The sequence below is a fragment of the Pinus tabuliformis genome, chromosome 1_2, assembly GCF_031772625.1.
Source record: "Pinus tabuliformis cultivar Carrire ecotype Pingquan chromosome 1_2, CPIR1, whole genome shotgun sequence".
Taxonomy (NCBI): Eukaryota; Viridiplantae; Streptophyta; class Pinopsida; order Pinales; family Pinaceae; genus Pinus; species Pinus tabuliformis.
The window spans coordinates 641,522,064-641,547,310 of NC_142298.1; the positions used below are offsets into that span (position 1 = coordinate 641,522,064).

Genomic DNA, 25,247 nt, shown 5'->3' on the forward strand with positions numbered 1-25,247 from the left:
GGCAGTGAGTCTGCTCCTCCTAAAATCATAGGATCTTAGTATACCCGACTTAATCATGATCTTAATGCTCTTTCTAAAATCATAAGATCTTAATATACCTGACTTGATACATGACCCCATCAATGAAGAGCCATTACTTCTCCTATCATAGAAACCAATGGATTAAATGGTGGTTAAACTGAACAATGAGGATGCCTCTAATAGATTTTATTAATATTCACGTTTACCTAGAAAAATGGAAAGATGATTTTAGTGATTGGTATTGTTATTAATGGTAAATGTATAAAATAATATATCAGGAATAATTATTCTTTAATTAAATTAATTAAGAGCATTTTAATGAAGAAAGAAGATTGACCAAATGAAAGAAGATATTTTTAGTTACTTGAAAATAAATTATATATTAATTTTATTTATAAGAAAATAAGAATTTTTTATGATAACAAGAAAGATCATTTTTATAATTAAATAAAAGCCCTCGTAATAAGAAGATAATTTGTATAAGAGAGTAGATAACATCACTACATAAAGGTACAAGTTTGTGTTTTTTTGCATTTGAAATTTTAACATTAATCCAATATAATTTAATTAAAAGAAAGAAGAAACCTTAGTTTCTATAAACTTATTATATAAAATTAGGTTTATATAAGATTAAAAGTACAAAATATCCTTTCATTCATCAAACATTATTTAATTAGAATAAAAATGCAAAGAAGGAATAGGCTTACTATATAAGATTAACATAAAATATTGTTTTACTATTAAAGAAGACGGTGTTAATTTAATGGGTGAAACCATTTATCCAAGGTATATTGATGAAAATAAAGTCATTAATGATATTTTTAAAGCCAATGAAGTCTCTCAAAATTTTTAGACACTCTTGTAGTTATTGGTTGATCCACTTTCCATTTTAATATTCTTTAGAAAAGAATTTATATTAGATCTCTATAATACATTTCAAGTTAATCCCTACATAAGAAGCAACTTCACATTCTATTGAATTCGATGGAAGATGTTTGAAAGAGGTTAATATGTCTAAATTTAACATTTTTATTTTCATAAGAGCAACCCGTTGCTAATTGTTGTGATTTTAAATCTCTATTTCTTTCCATTATATAGAAAACTACATTGAGGACTTTTTCTTCCTACAACTTGGATCGCAAAGACAATAATGTGGATAGTACTAAACATCCCATTAACTTGCCAATTCAATTATCCCCAATTCCATGTTGACTTGTTTTAATGGAAGAGCCAAAGCCCACGAAATTTGTAGAAATCCAAATTTTCATGAATATGTGAGTAAACTTTAAAGGAATCTATAAGAAAATGAATAATAGTGTATTCATAATGATCCCTAAAATACAAACAAGGCTCCTAATAATGATGACATAAAAGTTCAATAACTTTTTAGGAGCTTTGGACTATAGAAAAGTAAAAAAAAAAAAATCATATTAGGATATTATGTAATTGAATTATCGTAATTGTATTTGTTAATTCCCAATTCAACTATAAGTATCTTCCAATAAGGAAAATGAAAGATATATTTCACCAATATCTTAATTTGGGTAAATTCTTCTTCCATGTGATTCATCACTCATTCGAAAAGAAACCTTTTTATATCATGAAGTTGTTTGGAAAAGAACCCCTTTCATATCATGCAGTTGTGGCTAAGAAGAATTGCAAAAATAAACTATAAGCAAAGATAAATGTAGTAAGAATATCAACTATTAACTAGATTATGATATTTATGGTAGATACCTTTACATGTGTCCATTTATTTGGTAGAAATGTAAAGTACTTACTTTCATTCCTTAGCATTGGCAATCAAATGCAAAATACTTTCTTTAAGAACAAATGGTTATACTTAATATCTGAAATCTAACAGTGATTTAATCCAAAATTCTTATGCCATTAAAACAACAATGAAAATAATATTTCATATTTCACATTTACTGGATACACATTCAAATTCATGGAATCACATTCCACATAGAGGCAATTATGTTTATTTATTTGTCTCTAAGTGAACTCCACCAAATAGGTTTCTCATAAGTGATTCACTTGCTAATAATAGAAATCATAAGAATCAACTATGGTTTCCACCTTTTATCAACTCAAACTATGATACCATTAAAAAGAACAAAACTGAACAAAACTTCTACATCTTTCTGCACACTCAATCTAAATAGTATTCCCACTATTGAGCACTTCAAAGACTCATCTAGCCTCTAACCACCATAGCATTCCATATTCTCATGATACCACCAAAGTAAAAAAACTCCTACATGTTTTTATTCAATAAACCTAACCAATTTAGTAACTATTCTCCAAAACTCTCATATTAATATACTCACTATTTACTCACTCCAAAACCCTCATCTAACAAACAACCTAGAAAAGATAAACTAATAGATGACCATTCAAAACAAATTATGATCTTACTCTTTAAATTTAATTGTTATGGTAATTTTATAACTTATAAATGATAATATATTTGCTACCTTATAACACTTAATAATATTTTTTAATAGTTATTTTTTTTTAACGTATTTAAACCTGACATCTGTAACATTAATTTCAAAATTCCTTCAGAAATTAACTTCACAGAATATTCGACACACTACAAAAAGTTGTGAACACAAAAAGGTGACTGAAAAAAACATGTGTAATATGAAGAGTTGTTGTTTATGTTCATTAGCTTTTATATAAAAATTATTTTTTTTGAATTTTTATTTTTTAATATAATTTTTATTGGAAAAAAACATGTGCAATATGAGAGTTGTGTTTATGTTCATTAGCTTTTATAAAAATTATTTTTTTGAATTTTTATTTTTTAATATAATTTTATATTTTACTATAGAATTTAAAACAACTTATCAACTAATTAGAAAAACAATTAACCTTTCTAAATTCTTTTTAAGCAATATAAAAACACTATAACTTAATTAAAAAAAATTGAGCAAAATAAAAGATAGCAAACTCAAAATCGAAATCAAAATTGTGACATGTAAAGTAATTGAACTGAAGTGGATTCATATGGCTTCCTCCTTTACCTTGGACTATAATGTCGATACAAATGGCCACTGATACACTGAACCCCATTTGACAAATTAACCTTCGACGAGATTCTTCCTGTGAGTGGACGTTTTAAATTAACTTATTTTGAAAGCAACATATATTACGGAACGGTTAAACTAATTAATACTTAATTACAAACTGATTTTTTCAGCAACTTCCATTAAAGAACGTTTGAAATAATTAAAACTTCAATACGGACTGTTTCAATATCTTTTGAAGATTTCTTACAACATTTTGATCTATTTTTCCTATTTCAACCTGTGTTTTTTTATGGGTGAATATTATTAATAATTTTTTAGTAGGGAAAAAATCATAATAAATAAAAATAATAAATTAAATTTTATAATAAATAGAATATATTTAATAAGGAACAAAATTTGTTTGGAATTTCAGGAATATGAATTTGAAATTTCAGGAATATTGAGCATATATATAAATAGGTATAAAGTGAAATTTAGGTATAGTTATTTACGTCATTTTTTTATTTAAAAAAAAAATTAGAATGTTATTGGATAGGTTAAAGGGAATGTTAGCTTTATTATTTGAGACTTATATGGGGGTAGCAGAGTGATGTTATAAGTATTCTCAAAAAAGTGTAAGGAATTAATTATAGGATGCATATGAATAATCACAAGCAAGCGATGTTGAAACCCACCTCCAACGAATTTGTGCGCTCACAGAAATGAATTAGAGTGAGAATCTTGAATTAAAATGTTGCAACAATGATTCTTGAGTGATCAAATACTTTATCCAATGTGCACATTGGCATGGATTAATGGCAAACATCATGATCAGAAATTAACTGAACAAATTACAAAATAGGTAGTAGTTAACCAAAACAACAAAGAATGACCAAAATAAATAGCGCAATCGACATAATCTTACCATTATCATTCTTCTTATACAGTTCGCCAATAGATCCCTCTAGCTTGTCATCCTCAACATGTCATTCCCATATCCACTAATGCATCGGCGCTCCTAATGCTTCCATAAGCGATAAGCTTGATGTGACCGCTCATTGATGCCCAATCCTTTATTAGGATTTCACATGGGTATACCATAACCAGAATTTCCTCCCATATCCCTAGTTTACATTACAAATCAACCATGGAGACTGCTATTATCATCGCTCAACATCCTTTGTGACCTAAGAATAAGGTAAGTTGTGTTGTGACAAGACATTCACCTCGAGTGAAGGCTAGAAATCCCCTCAACTCTTCCACATCTGCAACTTCCATCACCATTTAAATTCAATGCGCCACCAACCTAGACAAGTCGACAATCTTCTGATGTTAAAGACCCATTCTCTTTGCATGAGGTGAATGTGCCAAGTGTCCTGCACCTTCAATGCCATCATTCACCTGCCCTCGGAGTTGTATGCCCAATGTTAATGGATTTAGCTTTCTTTGTGGTTTTTTATTTGACAAAAGGTTTTTAAAATCATTTTCTTCACAAAGAACACTGGATTATTGACATCTTAATGGTACTTTATTAATATTTTGTAGATATTTTATGTTCAAATAAATTTATTATTTTTTTAATGCGATTGAATCATTTATATTTTATTGGCAATAAAATATAAATATAAAATTAAATTTAGAGATGATTGGGACTTCATTACAAATAGGGCTACTACTAAGTTCTCTAACAACTAGGCACTTGTTCAATTGTGGCCTTATGACATCCAAACAATACCTCTTAACACTTAGCCAATATTCTCAATTTAGTTAGTCAAATAGAACATCGCATGTAACATAACATAACATTCAACATGAGGGAGAAAAAAATAAACGATATGAGTTACTTTATTGAATGCAATCAAATAAAGGTATAACCAAGGCAAATGCCTTCAATCTTGTTATGAAGAATATTACAACAGTAAGAATACAATACAAGGGACCCCGACCACTAGGTATAAATAGTATTAGTCATGTATGTAGCTATGCCAAACCACCTGCATAGTCTAAGCCTTTCTTCAACTGACAACAATCTCAATCTAGCCTTTCCATGCCTTACACATTGTGCAACCCCAAAATCAATGTAAATGCCCCAATTCTCTTGACAAGAGAGATTACAGTTGCGCCTTCATTAGCCTTTGTCACACCTCTTTCTACTCTAGCCTACGAGAAGAGTTAGACTAGGATGACCATCAAAATGTTATACTGATTCTAAATAGTTTTGTGGTATAAACAAATTTTACAATAAAATTGTAAGATATGTGGTTTTGAAAGCAACAATATTTATATAATAAAAATCTATCTTATAATTCCAACATGATAAAAAATGGTAGATTAAATAAAATAGAATTATCTCCGCTTACTAACTAACTTAAATTTTAATTCTAATTTTAACTTACAATACTTACAAACCTCATAATTTGTTATATAGAGCTCTCATTTAAAATATGTTTCTGAATTTATACATAAATTTAACATTCAACCTAATCTAACTACATAAATTAAACCTATGTTTTTAACAAATTTATGCGAAATATCAAAGGATATTAACAAACAAATATATTAAAAATATCCAACACATCATAGAAGAGATAATCTACGGCCATAATTTAATAGCATATCGCTTTTTACTATTATGCTCTTGCACTTTGTCATAAATACACTTTCATTGTTTCATTTGGCATGTTTATTACATTTTCTAAACGAAACACAATCAAACATCATATAACAAAACCTACCATTCTGTTTAAACTTGTGAGTTGCTTTATTCTGTAAACTAATCTATTCCGTTTCTCCACAGTTCTTTTAAGAAGTGGAAGTAGGTGTTTTGTGGTTGCGCCGCTCCGTATTGACCAGCGAGTGATACGGACTGCTTTCCCCTTTGGTCATCAGATAAGAATGACTTCCCTGCTCAATGACTTTCCCATCTTGAATCAGGGCAATGCAATCTGCATTCTGAATGGTACTTAGCCGATGAGCTATCACGACGCTCGTTCTCCCCACCATAATTCTGTCCAATGCCTCTTGAACTATCTGCTCCGACTGACTGTCCAAGGCGCTCGTTGCCTCATCGAGCAGCAATATGCTGGGATTCTTTACGATCGCCCTCGCTATAGCAATCCGCTGTTTTTGCCCTCCTGATAATTGCACTCCTCTGTCACCGCAGTTTGTTTCGTATCCCTTCTCCAAAGCGCTGCACAAATCCAAGTTAATTTATTTGATTGATTGTATGCTCTATTTCACTGTATAACGGGGTATATACATATGTTTATAATTAAAAAACATTCACCTTATGAATTCGTGTGCATTGGCGGCCTTTGCAGCTTCGATTACCTCCGCCTCGGTTGCATCGTCTTTCCCATAGAGAATGTTCTCACGAATGCTACCTGCAAATAGGTTGGGCTCCTGACCCACCAGAGCAATATGTTTTCTTAGACTCCTCAGATTGAACATCTTGATGTCTCTGCCATCGATTCTCACCGTCCCCTTTAATGGATCATAGAATCTTTCAATTAGTCCGACTATGGTAGATTTTCCAGAACCGCTCTGTCCTACAACAGCCATGCTGGTACCTGCTTTTATCCTCAAACAGAAGTTTTTTAATATGATCACATCTGGACGAGCTGGGTAAGCGAAGTCCACATTTTTCACGTCTATGTTCCCTTCTATTGCGTCTATTTTCTCGCCCTTTTCATCGTCCGGGTCTATTCTGCTCTCTCTGTCCAGTATACAGAACACAGATTTGACAGCATCAGAGCCTTTAACCATGTCGCTGCTCATACTTCCTGCGTCTGCTATCATTTGTCCGGTGGTCATCAGAATGAAGAAAGTTTGGAAAAAAGCCTTAGCAGTGATATCTCCTTTGGCAAGAAGGCGCCCTCCATACCAAAAGTCCATAGCTGTATTAGATACATTGAGTAATAATGAAATTCCAAGAACTAATCCTGCAACCAAAGATCGTTTGAAACTGTCTCTTTCAGGGCCTTCTTGAGTTTCTTTGAAGAGACGGAGAATCTTGTCCTGTGAAGAGAATGCACTGATGGTACGATGGTTGCCAACAGCCTCTGCAGCGAGTTGGCTTCCTTGATCTTGAGCTTTGATAGCCTTTTTAGACAGGATCTTGAGGAGAACCTGTTTGGTGTAGAAACATGATATTACCAATGGTTGGGCTGCGATTATTACAATGGCAAGACGCCATGCTATGATCAAACCCATTGTGAAGGCTATTGCCACAGAGGACGCAGTTTGTACAAGTAATGAAATACGATCCCCCACCAGAGATCTCACCTATATCACATATCACAGGTGTAATTCATTAGAAAATTGTAAAACACACAAATATATATATCTTGGAAATATTATAATTTTTAGGTTAGATGCTTGCCACATTAGCCTCTGTCGCGAGTCTGGAGCAAACAGCCCCGCTAGAATTCTCGTCTTTATCGAACCATCCAACCTCGAAAGTAAGGATCTTGGAAAGCATACGCTCTCGAACCCTTTTCGTGAGATATTCCCCCATGGCCTGGAAATAGTAATGCTGCACCACACTTACTAAGTACGATATTAATGCCATGATCACAAAAATAATGGCGTATTCTCTTATTTTGGATCTGATCTCTTTATGGTCCTGGTCTAAAAATACAGACATCACACTTCCAATAAATAAGGAATAAACAGGAAAAATTGCTCCAAAAGCCATGGCTCCTGAACATCCTAATAAAGCTTGCTTCCATTCCGGACTATTTAAAAGCAACAATCTTGTGAATGAAGGGGCAGAAGCAACTTCATCGTCTTGCATCCCTTCTGGATTAAGGCCGGATCCGGAGGCGTTCGAACTGGATCTACTGTACACGCTAGAACTCCTTGCTCGAAAAGAGGACTCTCGCATATTGTAGAATTCGACTCTTTCATCTGGCTTATCTGCCGCGGCCTGTTGCAGTTGCACCAAAGCAGCGTATGCTCCGTTGGGTTTATATATCAGATCTTCATGAGATCCTGACTCGACCACCTGACCTGCTTGCACCACTGCAATCACATCAGCATTGCGGATAGTGGAGAGGCGATGAGCAACAACAATAGTTGTGCGGCCGACTGAAGCTCGGTCCAGAGCATCCTCAACGATCTTCTCCGACTCTGCATCTAGAGCACTGGTGGCCTCGTCCAGAAGAAGTAGACGGGGATCTCTGATAACAGCTCGAGCAATAGCTATACGTTGCTTTTGTCCTCCTGACATCTGTACTCCTCGCTCGCCCACCTGCAACCCCCAAAGCAAAGGAAACTTGTGAAACCAACAATACTTTCTAGAGATAGAGTACAGATAGAGAAAATATGCCGTATTTCTGATCTAATTTGTTCAGAATTTGATAAGGATTTGTGGGATTACTATGTTTGAGTTGTGAATTCATTATAATCTCAATTTGAATCTCAGTGTTTAATGGACTTTCCTAAATCTATATATAATTAGGTTTAATTTACTCAAAATTAGATAAAACTTTATTGAATTACTGTGTTTGAGTTGGTAACTCTTCATAATCCTAATATTTTACGGATTTTTCCAGAGATGGAATCCATACATGTAATAAAAAAATCCAAAAAAATCCATTTTATATAACAAAAATAAAAAATTGACAAAAAAATTTAGTGGGATTTCCATTAAAAACTTGAAAACATCTAATAACATATAATAATTAGAAAATTCCAAAAAGACTTCTGACCTGTGTATCATAACCATCTGGTAGTTGACGGATGAAATTATGAGCATTGGAAGACTTGGCAGCAGCAATAACGTCATCCATGCTGGCTCCCTCCTTTCCGAACAAGATATTTTCCTTGATCGATGTAGCAAAGAGCGCAGGTTCTTGACTGACGTACCCAATTTGTGAGCGCAACCATTTTAATTGCAACGCTTTAGTATTCACACCATCAAGCAGAATCTCTCCAGCCAGGGGATCATAGAACCTCTCTATCAACGCCACAACTGTAGACTTGCCGGATCCGCTTCCTCCCACCAAAGCAATAGTCTTACTTGCAGGAATAGTTAGACAGAAATTGTGAAATATCTTGCTCTCTGGTCGAGATGGATAAACGAACTCCACATTTCTAAATATAACTTCACCACTAACTTCGTCCAATGTTTCTCCTTGTGGATCATCTGAATCAATGATGGGTTCTCTGTCAATGATCTCAAAGATGCGTTTAGCAGCAACAAGTGCTTCTGAGATGCATTTGATATTCGGAAGTGCATTCCCAATGCCCCTGCAAACAAGCAGATCAATTATTCCTGAAATTTCTAGTAAAACCCTTTTGGAACAGAGAACTTAATTTTTTTTAAGTCTTAAAGATACCATTCTTGATCTCTCAAATTTTCACCATAAAATCTGAATGAAGAAAACTTACAAGCCACCCATGAGTACACAGGCAGTAGTAACGAAAATATCTCCTCCTTTTGCGCCATGATGCATAACCAGTGTACTACCATACCAAGCGTTGAACGCCCAGATACTCAAGGCCGCTCCTCCGCTTCCTACAGCCATGCCTTTGACAAGACCTTGTTTAAGCCCAAGCTTCACAGTTCCATCAAGCGCATTCGAGAACTTGGCCATTGTCCTTTCCTCTCCGACGAAAGAAAAGACTGTTCTGATAGATGAAAGAGCTTCCTCTGCAATACTCTCGGCTGCGTGACGAGCTTCGCTCAATTTGTCAGAAGTCTGCACCATAACCCTCACAGATAACACGGCGGGAACTATTAGCAGTAAGACAAAGGGAAGTGCCACGATTGCCAGCCTCCATGACAAGTAAAAAGCGGTGAAGTAACTGCCGATGAAGAAGCACGTGTTCATAATGAAGCTGGGCAGCTGAAGATGGCCAATGTCCCAACAGAATTAGCATCCATTTTTAATTATTCACAAAGTTTAGAAAGAAAATTTACAGAGGAGTTCGAAGAATAACCGTGGCATGTTACCTTTTCACTGAAGACGTCCTGTATAACTAGAGTATCAGTAGAAACGCTGGTAACCACTTCTGATGTGGTGGTTCCTTGGGTGTCGAAGAATTGCTCGTCCTGCCTCAATACTGCTTTCAAATATTTTGTACGCATTCGAGATGCCTGCCTTTCTCCCGTCCTCGTCCAACAGAACGCCTCTGATTTAATCACAGATAATACCATCAACAACCCTTCTCAGAAACTCTATGGAATGAAAAAAAAAACAAAGAGAAAGATATTAAGTTAGAATGGAAAATTTCAGAATATTTTTTTTTTTCAAATGTTCGAGAAACACTTCACTCATTTTTGGATTAGGAAAATTTTCTAGAAAATATTGGAGAATATTGGACATTTCAGGAGAGCATTTCACTCATCTAAATCACCCATCTTCAGAGCCAGAGCCAGAAAGCTTGAAGTGTCAAATCCGAAATTTCAATTTCTACAGAGTTTTTCCAAAAATTTGGTCTCTGCTGATATACCCACCTAGAAACGCAGCAAAGAGCAGACCGATTCCAAAATACACGAGATGTAAGATGGACTGCACAATTAACCAACAGAGAGTCAATAATCAGTATGAGAGATCATGGGTATTATGGGGTTCTGATGTTTAAAAGTTAGGAATAATACCTTGTTGAGATCTCTTGGTGAATCTTCCGATCGACCATTTCCTATTGTGTCCAGTATACTACTTAGTATCAGTAACATCCCAGGCGTGCTTAGTCCATCTCCAACAGTTCCCAGAGTGCCGAATCCCATAAGCCATAAATCAGTTGAATCGGCATACTTGAAAAGTAGTGTCCACACTGAGATATCTGTATCCTTTGAATCGCCAGCGGTTTGGGTTTTGCTGGTCTCTACTGGACTACTACCGGGCTTATGTAAATCTGCAGTTATCGTGCTCTGCATCTTTTCCTGAGGCGACTCTTCTTGTCCTTGGCACGACATCTGTATTTGCTCCATCGCGGCCATATTCTTCTGCTGCAGGTATGACAATCAAAGCAATGCCTTTTTGTAATGGGGCAGCAAGACGTCTTTCCACACACTAACTTTCGTTTTCATTTGCTTGTCATATGGGTAATGTGCAAGATATACTCTTACTCCGGGGATACGGTGGATCATCATTCATTATGAAAACCATCCATGGACATGACATCCTGTACCAAACGAAACAAACATACGTGGTCTTCTAATGTTCCGTGAAAGCTAGTTGAGGTGCTCTTCAATTTAGTACGACAGAGTAGGAGTGATAGAGTAGAGTAGAGTAGAGTAGGACAGAGTTGCTGTAATGTAATTTTTGTAATTTTTATTGATCAATTTATACAAAAGTAAAAATAAAAAAATAAAAAGATTATAATTAATTATTACTAAATATTAAATTTTTTTATAATTTTGGTAAGACTATATCTTTGTCATGTTCACAGTTTTTGAATTTTTATTTCTACATTCATTGCCAATTAACTACCCCAAATAGACATTAATAAATTTATAATTAGATATTATTTTGGGATTCAACTGCCTTAAGTAAGTCATTCATCTATGACCATTTCCATGAGTGCTAAGTGGATTATTCAAAAATCATGAGAAATTAGTCAATTACGACTACCTCTCATGGAAATGGTCATAGATGAATGACTTACTTAACCTAGTTGAATCCCAAAATGACATCTAATATAATACACTGAGAAAACCCCAATACTTAATTCAAAAGCGTGAAGGGAACTCTAATTGAATGGTTCATGAGGCACAATACTTGCTAAGTTTTTGCAAATGGGGTCGCAAGTTAAGTGGGCTTGATTATGGGGAAAACTCCATAGTTAAGAGCGGTTGGGCCAGAGGCGATATGGGATGGGTGACCTCCCGGGAAGTCCTAGTTAATGGGTGCAAGCCTCAGGAAGTGATGATCACTTCTTCATCCCTGTGAGCATCACCCCCAGGGAAGTGATGATCACTTCTTCACCCCTGTGAGCATCACCCACAGAAGTGATGATTGACGCTATGTGATTCATTTCACTAGTTTCAATCCCACTTCTTCCACCCCTGTGAGCATCACCCCCAGAAGTGATGGTTGACACTATGTGATTCATTTCACTAGTTTCAATCCCACTTCTTCACCCCTGTGAGCCCAATGCAACGACTACCTCTCATGGAACTTCACCCCTGTGAGCATCACCCTTGGAAGTGATGATTGACACTATGTGATTCATATCACTAGTTTCAATCCCACTTCTTCACCCCTGTGAGCCCGATGCAACGGCTACCTCTCATGGAAATGGTAGTCAATTACAACTACCTCTCATGGAAATGGTCATAGTGAACCCAATGCAATGACTACCTCTCATGGAACTTCACCTGCGTGAGCATCACCCCCGGAAGTGATGATTGACACTATGTGATTCATTTCACTAGTTTCAATCCCACTTCTTGCCCCTATGAGCCCAATGCAATGACTACCTCTCATGGAACTTCACCCCTGTGAGCATCACCCCCAGAAGTGATGATTGACACTATGTGATTCTTTTCACTAGTTTCAATCCCACTTCTTCACCCCTGTGAGCTTGATGCAACGACTACCTCTCATGGAAATGGTAGTCAGTTATGACTACCTCTCATGGAAATGGTCATAGATGAATGACTTAACACTATGTGATTCATTTCACTAGTTTCAATCCCACTTCTTCACCCCTGTGAGCCCGATGCAACAACTACCTCTCAAGGAAATGGTCATAAATGAATGAATTACTTAAGGCAGTTGAATTCCAAAATGATATCCAATATAATGCACTGCCAAAACCCAATGCTAAATTTATAATTATTAATAAAAAAATTGAGTGAGTAGAAATTTGATCTCTCAATATTTAAATCTAGAATTAATATTAATCTAAAATGACATATATATATATATATATATATATATATATATATATATATATATATATATATATATATATATATATATATATATATTATTTTAATTTAAAAATAATAATTAAAATATATATTTAAGTTTGTGTCATGATCTGTATTTTCATCTGGTCTTGATAATGAACTAGTCACCTTCTATTTAAGTCTGTTCCATGATTTGTATTTTCCTCTGGTCCTATGATGAACCACACTAACTAGTTCAAAACGCGTAGGCAAAATTTTCTCATATATAACTTAAAAAAAAAATTATTTTTATATATTTATAATTAAAATTTCCAAGTGCAAGGATCCCTTGGGAACGATTGAGGATCCGCGGATTAAGGAAGGGTTTTTTTCGAAGCCGAAGCTACTATCATGGCCGTTGCAGTTACAAACCCTTTCGTCATTCCAAATGGGGGCAAAGTGATTTCCGTGGAGAGCGTGCAGGAGTTTGTCAAGATTGATGTCCACCAAGACGCTGTTGAAGCTCTTCTCCCGCGTTACATCAGACCCCAGGAGGAGAGGCCCACGGTCTCATTACTCGCTTCTGCCGAATTTTCAGTCCCTGTTATTGATATCAAGAAGCTGATCGGCTTACAGGCACAAGATGATCAAAGAAAACAAGTAATGGATAGGTTTTCTGATGCCTGCAAGGAATGGGGTTTCTTACAGGGGACTGAGATTTTGGGGAACCTCCGGAGCTCTGCAACGATGGCACCTTACTCCCCACTATTCGCAGAGAACCTCCCCAAGACCCTCGACGTTTTGACAGAAAATTTATGCTGGCCGGTAGATGATCCCCATTTGCTGAACATTAATCCATGCCTGGCAGAGGTACGTTCACAAAATTCATTTCCACATTTTGGGTATTTTCTACCACATTCTAACCAGCAGAACCTTGGGTTTTCCGGCCGGATCAATATCCTCCGGAACCCTCTGCCTGGGCGTGAAACTCGAAATAACCCACAGATGCGGTGTCGAGTAATACGGGCGAAATGGTCTGAGACTGGGCCGGGCACAGGAGCTTCCTCACTCAAGCCGAAGTGCGAATGGAAAAGAGATGGGAAACGTGTGGCATCCTGGTTATCAACTGGACAGAGGAAGCCCAACATAAAAGTAAGGGGGCTGACCATTGAGGACCCCTTAAAACTGGAAGCAGTGACAGAGTACTCCAAAAATGACCTGTATAAACCAGATCTGGAGACCCCATGGGGCGGACAAAATAAAAATAACAGGGGAGCGATGGTTTCTTTACAGAAAACAACCAAACCACCGAAGCTTTGCCACAAAGAGGCTGAAACATTCTGCCAGGGTAAAGATTGGATCCAAATCTTCATCAAACTAACAGGGGGCAGCCACCGTTGCATGCGACTAAGCACGAGTTTAAACATACAAGAGCTAAAAAATGAAATACAAAACCAATTTGGAATACCCACAAAACACCAGAACCTGATTTGTGCAGGTCGTAGCCTACAGGACCATCTTACTCTACAGGAATATGGGATCTGTCAGGATACAACCATTTTTCTTAACCTAAGACTGCGTGGAGGTTGCAACGGATCCGACTCAAATACTCCAGGCTCCTTTCGTGATGCAGTCAAGTGGAAAGAAAAAATGCAGAACAAACCAAAGTCACCACCAGAGCAACTAGGTCCACATATAGTAGAACAAAAACTGGAATACTCAATGCTCCAAGTTACTATACCAGAGGTAACTGCACTACACTCTGACCTCTCTATACATGCTGTCATATGTAGATTTAATGGTTACTGGCAAAAATCCGATGCTTTACATCAATGGATTTATTCCCGCTGGACACCAGAATGTAATATATACCTATGTTCAAAAGGTTTTTTCATTGTAAATTTCCACACAGAGGAAGAAAGGGATAGTATCATCAATGAGGGGCCTTGGTTTTGGGGTAATGCAGGCCTCTTTGTTACCCCTTGGTTTGCTGATTTTGACGCAAACACTATGAAAATCTCAACAACGCCTGTTTGGGTGAGGCTTCACAACCTCCCATTACACTTCTGGCATCATATAGTATAATCTGCCATTGGGAATTCCTTGGGGAAATTCCTAAAAATTGATGAAGACAGATATAGCAGAGGAATCTTCACTTTTGCCATAATTTGCGTTGAAGTGGATCTGAGTCAGGGGCTGCCTGATCAAATTTCATTAAACTATAACAACACTCAGTGGATACAACCCCTAGACTATGAAAACACTACATTCAGATGCTGCAGTTGCCAGCAAACAGGACACCTCCAAAATTCTTGCCCACTGGCCAGAAAGAATCCAAAAGGAAACAAGAAACAGCAAAAAAAGCCAAATGGGTGGCATCATACAGAACCGTTGGAAGAAGAGGACATTCAACCAGAGCATACAGTGAACCAAGAGGAACCTGATATAAATATGGAACAGAATGGCACACAGGAAGAGAAAGCACCAGACCCTCAAATGGAGGACCATTTTCAGAAGCAACAAATTCCACAGCTGGAAGTTAGTGGCAACAAAAGAACTCATGGATCTGAAGGATCAGAATCCGACAAAGAACCTCCAGTGAACACCCAAGAGTACCCACAGGCCATCATTGTTCCCCCTTCTGACTCTCAGGGTTGGCGTAGGGTGGAGAAGAAGAAGGGCAGAAAAGTATAGGCTTGATGTATTTTTAATTATTTTTTTTATTTTTATCAGTGTACTTGTCCTATTCATGGACAGCTATCTGCATATGCTCTAAGCATCTACAAAATGTAATTTATTTCATATATGAATATAAATTACGATTTTTCTACGGGAAAAAAAAAAATTAAAATTTAATTTTGTTTATATATTTAATAATTATATTTATATAAAAAATAAATAACTAATTATTCAATTAACAAATATATTTAAAAAAATTAAAATAATAATCTATCGATGAACGTAATCAAATTGATATAAAGGTGAAAAGAAAAAGTTATTGTCCTTTTTGCGAAAGCCTATGTGAAGAGAAAAAGTTATTGTCTTTTTTGCGAAAGACTATATGAAGAATGTATAAAAATTAAAAATTAAAAATAAATTAAATGAAATATAAAAATTCAAATATTTTTTTAATGAGATTAATGGTTTTTTAATAATAATAAAAAATTAAATTCATTCTGGAAAAAAGTAACGGACATTTTAATTATTAATACATTAAATATTTATATAATTTATAATTACGCCGTAAGGCGTTCCCCTCTGAAATCAATTCTCCCAACTGCCTCTCTGTCATCACTTTACGCCGTTAGATCCTTTGTTAGACGATTAGATTATCCTCAGCCGTTGATTTGAATTGGTTGGTGACCGGTTGGGACTCGCTGGGCCCGTTGCTTTCCCTTCATGTAACTGCATCACAAAGAGACACTCAGTGATCATAACAGCACAATTTCAAACTCTAGATTAGCGCAAGCCCTTTCTAGTGGTCGGCCGCAGCGGCACAACCAGACCAGATCGCAGAGAAGAAAGATCATCCAGGGTACACCATCTTGTGTAAATACTCCCCTCACTCCTCTTTTGGAGACCATTCTATTTAATTTCTAAACGAGGGTTTTATTTTTGGACACCATTCTATTTAATTTCTAAACGAGGGTTTTATTCAGCTGGCCGAATTCACAGTGTAATGAGTTACATTGTTCCATAGAGTCCTCAGATATTGAGATCAAGTATTTGCAGCTGCGCTTGAGTTCGAATCCCTGTGGGCTGTGTTAGATTTTGATAAGAGAGTTTACAATGGCACCCATAGCAGTCGGTGATAAGATTCCAGATGGCATTCTGGCCTATTTTGACGAAGAGAGCAAGCTCCAACAAGTTTCCGTCCACTCTTTGGCCGCTGGGAAGAAGATTATTCTCTTCGGCGTCCCGGGGGGCTTTCACTCCCACTTGCAGGTCAGGGTTTTTTTAATTCTTCTGTAACTTGAATTTTTGCTTCGTTTGAGCTATGATTGATAGTTCTATGCTCTCGCTTTCGGATGATTAGAATCTTGATTTAATTATTAGGTTTTACGGTTAAATGGCTGATTGAGCCTCTTTTGGCTATTAAATCGATAAGTCTTCTGTAACTTGAATTTCTGCTTGAATGCTTGATTTGAGATATGATTGATAGTACTATGCTCTGGCATTTGGATTATTAGAGTCTGGGAGATAAGCAAGTTAACCTGCTCGTTAACCCTGAGCTCTGTGTGTTACGGGATACGGTTGTGTTAGCCCTACGCTTTGCCCTAGTGTTCTATCACACATCTGCTCTGTATGAAGAAGAGACACAAGTTCATAGCATTCACCAAAAATGAGCAGGAAATCCATGAATCCCAATGCAGGTCATGAAGTATCTAACCTTTGCTCTATCTTAGCAAAGGTCGTTCACATTTAGCTTAATTTTAGCTTTATATCTATTGAAGATTTTGTGTTCATATATAACTTAACTTCGCTTTATATCTATTAGATATACAAAATCTGCAATTAAAATCAAGATAATCAAACAAGAATCTAAAGGTTTGGCTTCCTGAAACAACCCTAACCATAACTAGAAGTCTCTTACTTTCACAAAAAGAAGAAGAAGAAGACTACATTAGCTACAGAGATAAGCTAATGAGAACATTCACTCTTAATAGATTCAAGAGTTTCCATTGCAAGTTTCTGAGATGATTGGGCACTTTGAATTTCCTAAAAAGATGCAAAGTAATTTGATGGTCGCTTCTGAGATGACTGGGCACTTTGAATTTCCCAAATAGATAGCAAAGTAATTTGATGGTCGCTGAACTTTTGTTTCAGAACGATGGCACCATTGGGGCAGATTCTGAGATAATTGGGCATTTTGAATTTCCGAACAAATACCAAGTAATGTTGCTTTACTTTGATTTCAAAACGATGGTTTTGACTATTTTTTTTTCATGTTTTCTATTTTTATGGATCTGAAGATGTCGTGTTTTCTCAAAAAAATACTCTTAACCATGTGGTAAGGGATAAAACTGGTTGTGAGTCCGCCATGAACGTTTTTAGTTCATATAAATGAATCTGATTAGTTGAGATCAACCTTGATAGAAATAATTCATTCTGATATCAATAAATCAGTAATGGTTGAGGAAAAAGCTTTAATATCAATGAATCAGGTAGCAGGTTTTATGCTCTGAAGGAATCAGGTAGCAGGTTTTATGCTCTGAAGGGTTGAATTGTTTTTTTGGAATCAGGTAGCAGGTTTTATGCTCTGAAGGGTTGAATTGTTTTTTGGGAATTTCGGATTAAATCCGAAAACTATGATCATATAGATTCGTTAGCTTATGCATTTCTGAAGTATAATATACATTTAAAAAAAAAATTGTTTGTAAGAATTTTGGTTTAAATTGTTAGACACGAGATTTCAACTGAACAAAAGTTCAGTGGTCATCAAGTAGTGAAAAGATAAGAGAGTTCAGTGGTCAATAAGTTACCTGGACCTGCCCAAGAACGGTACCCTGCTAAGCTTCATATTCTGTTGACCTGAACCAAACCCTGCTGGTCAAAGTTTCCTTTTGCATTTATCTCCATGGTGGAGGACCAAGTGTATTTTATACTAGTTCCTTTGTATAGGCACTCATCCATTCTTGTAAATACAAATTACCCAAGTTGGGTATTCCCCTGCAGTTCAAAGTTGCTTTTCTTGGTGGAGAACCAAGTAAATTTGATACTCTAGTTCCTGTGTATCATTCTCATGTTTTCTTGTAATTAGAAATTACCCCGTTTAACATTAACTCGGATGTCGGGATAAAGACATGTCAACTATGGTTCGAGCTCAAGTAATACGTGTTAATTGCTTGCTTGTAGAATACAGATTAATAATAACAACAATTTTTTTAAGTCATCCGACATTGCGTAATGTTTTCTCGTTATCACTCTTTCAGGTTTCTCCTAGTCATTAAATGTTCATAGATAGATATTGAGCAGAAGAATTAGCTGAATCGACGCAAGCTGTCCCACTGAGCAATCTGTGTTTGCATCAATTCTTTCTATCTATGTTAATTATGCTAAAACATTGGATTTTCATTACTGAATTTTCTACCGTAGCCCCTTTTCTTCGTGTAGCAAATTTCTAACATTTGATAGATCCACGAAACTTTGGCTTTGCTATTCATTGTCTTGTAGCCATTCTACGTAATGTTCTTAAATATTTCTCGGCCCTGAACCATATAATCGAAACTTTTCAACAATAGCTTTTGTTGCCTTTGCTTCTTTTAATTGTTTCCTAAATTATGCTTTTAGTGTTCTGGATTATATTGACCCTTAAATTTTGCATTCGAGAAGGATACCAAATTTGGTCGGTCTTGAAGCATTTGCTGTAAATTCTACGCTGAATTTACCCTGAAACTTATCTAGTGCTTTGAAGGCGTTGACTTTTACAATGTGGATATTTCTGAAATGAAGTGGCAGTTGAAGTTATGTACTCTGTTTTTAAATTAGAGAAAGTATATATATATATAGTCACTTGTGGACAATTTACGGGACAAATTGCCAAATTCATGACTTTCTATCTGATCCCAGAGTCCAGATGACAGAAGTTATCCATTGTAAGATCCTATGAAAAATTCTATCCATGGTAAAAGGTCATCTGCATTTTTCATCATAACTAAAACTACCCCTCACTGATCATTACTGATTCATGTAGCAGAGTTGGCCTTTTCTAAAGAAATGTTGTAATCTAAAGAAATATTTACTTGGTGGTTATCCTTACAGCCATTATTAGAATATTGGGTTGACCAATAATGACTGTAATGACATTGGGCTTATCCGATTTATTTTACAACAAACTACCCCTCACTGATCATAGTTGATTCATGTAGCAGAGTTAGCCTTTTCTAAAGAAATGCTGTAATCTAAAGAAATATTTACTTGGTGGTTATCCTCACAGCCATTATTAGAATATTGGGTTGACCAATAATGACTGTAATGACATTGGGCTTATCCGATTTATTTTACAACTTTGATGCAGGAAAATAAGACTATCACTTACTTGAAACAGAACAGTGATTTAAATCGGATCCCAATCTTTCAGCCCGACTTTCTGTTTTAATGGATTGCTCTAAATTCTTGAGATCTGGTCTTGAGTCTTGGAAATAATTTTCAACTTGCTTTTCTAATAGGGTACATGATATAGAAGTTTGGCTTGTAAATATATCTCTTTGCCGAAAACTTTTAAGATTCCAGTCTGATAGTTTGTATTCCTTTGCAAACGTGCTAAAGCAATTTCGCAAGATTTTCCCAGATTCCTACTTCGTTGAAATAAATTTAAGTTCCTTTCCCATAACGTTTCTCTAATTATTTGTTTTGGGAGAGGGAAGGGGGAAGATCAGTTATTTATAATCATATGGGCTACTGGCACCTGTTACCCCGAAAATTCTGCTCATATGATCTATCATAGGCTGCACTTCCAATTTCCCAATAACAGAATGGTGCCCTGAGTATTTATTTGAACATATTTTGTTCCCATATAAAATATTAAGCATTCCTTGAAATTGTGGGTTTCTTGACTTTTGACGAATAACTGTTTGTTTTGCTAGGATGCTGATGATTCACTTCCTTTCTTTTGGGGCACTGCAGCTGATGATTACCTTGTACTATCTGATGAGCCAAATGTCCTGAAAGAAGGATGTAGAAAATCTTTTGCTCCATTTCCCCGAGGTAATATAGGACTGCTAAATTAGAGCTTATCTGTTTTTTAGCTATCTGGCACATGAAAGTGTAGCTGAATGTTGGCTATAGAGCCTCTAATGTAATATCGGTTGTTGCATTTGCCTTCGCAGGTTGTTACTTCTCTACATCAGGTGGATTGCAGAGCTTTGAACATCCAATACAACACATACCAAAAAGACTAGTATTGCTGTCAAATTATTAGGAGACAATGTCTATGGATCCAATTTTAAGCTTGAAGTAAGGGCATGACCATGCAGGATCTCGCAACATTCACATTTCATAGCTGAAACAATTTCTGCCTCATGTTATAATTCAGTTATTGAGTGGGACTTTTGACCAATAACTATTTGTTTTGCTAGGATGCTGATGATTCACTGCCTTTCTTTTGGGGCACTGCAGCTGATGATTACCTTGTACTATCTGATGAGCCAAATGTCCTGAAAGAAGGATGTAGAAAATCTTTTGCTCCATTTCCCCGAGGTAATATAGGACTGCTAAATTAGAGCTTATCTGTTTTTTAGCTATCTGGCACATGAAAGTGTAGCTGAATGTTGGCTATAGAGCCTCTAATGTAATATCGGTTGTTGCATTTGCCTTCGCAGGTTGTTACTTCTCTACATCAGGTGGATTGCAGAGCTTTGAACATCCAATACAACACATACCAAAAAGACTAGTATTGCTGTCAAAGTATTAGGAGACAATGTCTATGGATCCAATTTGAAGCTTGAAGTAAGGGCATGACCATGCAGGATCACACAACATTAACATTTCATAGCTGAAACAATTTCTGCCTCATGTTATAATTTAGTTATTGAGTGGGAAGCCAAGAACTTGTTAAATGTCTTTTTATAGGCAAACGCCATAAATGAATTGCTGTTAATTTTTGAGTTAACATGTTCTTTGCTTAGGTCAGTTACTTCATTAATCCATTAGCTCATTATTAATTCCATTAATTCATTAGCAATCACATTAACCATTATCATATGACAGTAACTAAGCTGCATTCTCTTCACTTTGGACAATGCTTCAGACCATAAACTTGCAGTCCTGTCTCCAAGACTATATGACAGAATGATTTTGAGACTTGCTTCAAGGTTTAATGGGTAAATATATAAACATTTCCATTATAATTTTATCAGGATAATTCATTTAAACAGGTTGGCTAATAGTATCAAAGATGAGCTCAGCTAATTGTTAACACTATTCAATACTGGAGTACAATTAAGAAAGCATGGTAAGCTCAAGTAGAACTGCAAGATTATTGTGAAAGCCACCATAACTCCTTCCTTTCAGAATAGAATTTGAATTTGTATTTGTGGGATTGCTTGAAAAATGGTTGGAAAGACATTGGACTTCACTCTTCTTTTCCTGCCAAAGTCAGGAACTTATGGAAGGTAAATTTCTTCTACATGTCCAGAGTTGCACATAAACATTTTAGGATGGTTATCAGTGGCGTGTCCGTTATACTTAATTCTCAGTTGCAAATGACATTTTTTTAGGATGGTTATCAATGGCGTGTCCGTTATACTTAATTCTCAGTTGCAAATGACATTTTTTGTTATTTCACTGATAGTCTTCTCTGTGTGGATATTACAGCACAGAACTCCGGCAGCTAATCATAAAGGCAGCCTTACAGCATCAGTGAAGCCTCATGCATGCAAAATGTATGTTTTGACATTTAGCCCCTACAGTCATACCTCTCATTGGACTAGATTTATGATACTTTTGGGATACCATTATGTGATAAGAAGCATTAAGAAAATAAGAAGCATTGAGAAAATCGATTCCCCTCAAGGAAGATCTAGGGCATTCTTAAGGGTGACGTTTAAGAGAAAATCATGAATGAGTGGCACTTAACAAGTTGTTAAGACATCCACATGCATTTTTGTCCTCCAACGTTGAAGGCAATAGGAACTATAGATGATTATTAACATTGAGAAATTGTTCATTTGTCAGCAGCAAACTAGTGATCATATTAAAGTGGTCTAAATATTAAGCAATATTTATTTAAGAAGTCAATTAAGTGAACTCTTTGGAAAGTTAACTACTCTGATGAAGATGTCAAATTATTATTTTTTGTCTCTTAGCATGTTTTTAAAATGAAATGTGCAACTGTTCTGAATAGAACATGATTTTTTTTTTTTCTTTTAATGACATATCATGTCCAGAGGGGTTGCACTGCGAATAGCAAACTACCTTTGGCTGTGCTTAGCCTGAGGTGTAGTTATTCCAAGAATGGAACCTTGGTGGACAGATTATTAGTCAACCTCCCCAATAAACAACACCAAAAAGTTAATCGTTCAATAAGTGTTCATGATCACCTTGTTATAGTATTGATTGGATGTGAAGTTCAATTGGAAAAATAGAGGGTAGTTGTGCAGATCCATGGATTACAAATTCCTGACATGAGACAACCTCTTTATCTTAAATTCTCTAAACTTGAGGTCTATTTTTTTCAATAACTATAAACCTTAGATTTCATATTCCTTTGTAAAAAATGGGTATATACAAGAGATATACATTCACTAATAGAAGAGGGGAGTGTATAGATTTGACCAATATAATCTGAGAAAATGAGTCTATTTTTTTTATATTCCTTGTGCTGAAGTTATAATGAGCATTTTCACCACCTTGAGATAATACATTCACTAATGGAAGAGGGGAGTGTATAAATTTGAACAATATAATCTGAGAAAATGAGTCTGTCTTTTTTTTTATTCCTTGTGCTGAAGTTATAATGAGTATTTTCACCAACTTGAGATACATGTGCAATTTGCCTCCAACTACTCATACTTGTGATTTGATCTTCATTGTTGTAATCAATCCTTTGCCTAAGCAAAGATTACAAATGCATGCTTGTCTTCTCTAAGGTTAGCCACTGACCTGGCCATGTTTACAACCATAGATATACGTTGACCCTCTGAAGTAATTGGCTATGCATCTGAAGATAAAATGGCCTTCCTTTTTTACAACATTTTTTATATCATTTTAGTCAATTGAAATCAAAATCTACACAATTAAGCATGACAGATATTCAAGGGAAACTGCTCTGCTAGGGTCTAGTGCTTATGGAGATAGATCTAGATTATAGAAAAAATATTTATTTCTTCTTTGGAATGTGTTTTTATATAAATTCGTGGGGAGTGAGTGAAAGCAGGTTTGGCAATGTTATTAGGAGGCCCATTAATTTTGAATGAGACATCGTTCTTTAGCTTTTATTCTTGTATGTTTCTTTCTAGATGAACACAGGTGAAAACCAATTACAGTCTCTTTTGAATTAAGATAATTTACCAGGGAAAATCAATCAAGCATTTTGAATAATAAATCAGTGGGTTTCTTCTCAGAGAAAAAGTGAAGGATAGACCAGCGGCTCAAACTTTAATGAGAAGGATGGATCATGTAGGGAATAGTGGAAAGTGCAACCTTTGTTAGTTTCCACCTTGTTGGTGTTGCCAAAATACCATAATAAGTGGTTTTGTTGGAACCTAAAGACATGCATGGAGAAGCTTCTTGTTGTGAAGAGTTATATTACATCTTTGTAATGAATAGCCCTGTTTCAAAAGAACAAATATATTCAGTGTCTGGCTTTTGACTTAAGTTATTTTTAGACATATGGTTGTCTTGTTCTTCAACTTCATAGTTGTAATCATAAGTGATAGGGCTGAAGCATCCTCTTTGGCCATTTAAAATTGCAGCACTTATCAGGGTGGGTGCCATTACATGGTTTGATAGTTGTAATCATAAGTGATAGGGCTGAAACATCCTCTTTGGCCATTTAAAATTGCAGCACTTATCAGGGTGAACTGACCTATGAAAGGAAAATCAATCCAACTGTTAATTTTAATGACTTAGCTACCTATGAGCTCTGTTTTTTGTGGAGACTGCTAGTCATATATGTAGATAGATCGCTAGATGTTAGTGTGAGAAACTAAACTACATTTTATTGAGTGAAGGAACAAATGCAAAGGATGTGATTACATGGTAGGCAGTGACTGTGCCTAGTATCTACAAACTTTCTAGATATAAACTTGATTTTCATATCAAACTTGTCAGACATATGCACCTTTTTGGAATGAAATCCAGAACTTGTCATCACGGAAGGAATAAGATTAGCTGGACTTCATGGAGATAGAGGTGTGCTCAGGACTATAGTTGTGCTATGTTTGCTAATGAAAATGGAATGAGAATATAGTATATCGGAGTAGGAGCATGACAGAAAGAAAAGCTATAGCGGTAGAAGTTCTAGAAGGAAAAGATATAGCAGTCAAAGTGTGCTCAATGTTCTCTAAACAGTGAACTTACACTGCTATATCTTCTCCTCCTTGCAATTTTACCATTGATCGCCAATTCATAGAGAACTTGCCTGGTCTTCTGACTAAACATGTATTGGTCACTTCGTTTTGATATCCTCCAACGACTTGTTTTATTGTGATCAAGAATGACATTCTTACATTTCTTTCTCTAGCTCTAATTGAAATCAAAATCTACACAATTGAGCATGACAGATATTCAAGGGAAACTGCTCTCTGGGACTTTCTAGAGAGCAGGAGCACGAGCAGAAGGAAAAGAAATAGCAATAAAAGTGCCAGAAGGAAAAGATATTGCAGTCAAACTGCACTCATTGTTCTCCCGACAATGAGCTTTTA

The 25,247-nt window shown here is 35.8% G+C and overlaps 1 protein-coding gene and 1 long non-coding RNA gene across 2 annotated transcripts; one reads left to right on the forward strand and one right to left on the reverse strand.

Moving 5' to 3' along the window:
• Nucleotides 1–5,634: 5,634 nt before the first annotated feature.
• LOC149207284 (putative multidrug resistance protein) lies at nt 5,635–11,086 on the reverse strand. Its single transcript, XM_089395678.1, has 8 exons — nt 10,645–11,086; nt 10,501–10,555; nt 9,997–10,175; nt 9,432–9,889; nt 8,750–9,290; nt 7,420–8,289; nt 6,325–7,322; nt 5,635–6,228 (listed from the first exon to the last, which is right to left on the reverse strand). Exons 1-8 carry the CDS (start codon nt 10,984–10,986, stop codon nt 5,841–5,843), a joined length of 3,831 nt encoding a protein of 1,276 aa, XP_089251804.1. The 5' UTR covers nt 10,987–11,086; the 3' UTR covers nt 5,635–5,840.
• Nucleotides 11,087–20,464: 9,378 nt separating this feature from the next.
• On the forward strand, nt 20,465–21,517 carry LOC149207285 (uncharacterized). Its single transcript, XR_016251996.1, has 4 exons — nt 20,465–20,589; nt 20,712–20,838; nt 20,961–21,081; nt 21,204–21,517. It is a non-coding gene; the product is annotated as an uncharacterized LOC149207285 (long non-coding RNA).
• Nucleotides 21,518–25,247: the final 3,730 nt, after the last annotated feature.

Excerpts from the sequence above, each read along its gene's own strand:
- LOC149207284 (XM_089395678.1), bottom strand. The coding sequence starts at position 10,986 with ATGGCCGCGATGGAGCAAATACAGATGTCGTGCCAAGGACAAGAAGAG. Across the intron at positions 9,291-9,431 it reads TGTGTACTCATGGGTGGCTT|GGGCATTGGGAATGCACTTC; the intron begins GTAAGTTTTCTT and ends GCTTGTTTGCAG. Across the intron at positions 7,323-7,419 it reads TCGCGACAGAGGCTAATGTG|GTGAGATCTCTGGTGGGGGA; the intron begins GCAAGCATCTAA and ends TATGTGATATAG.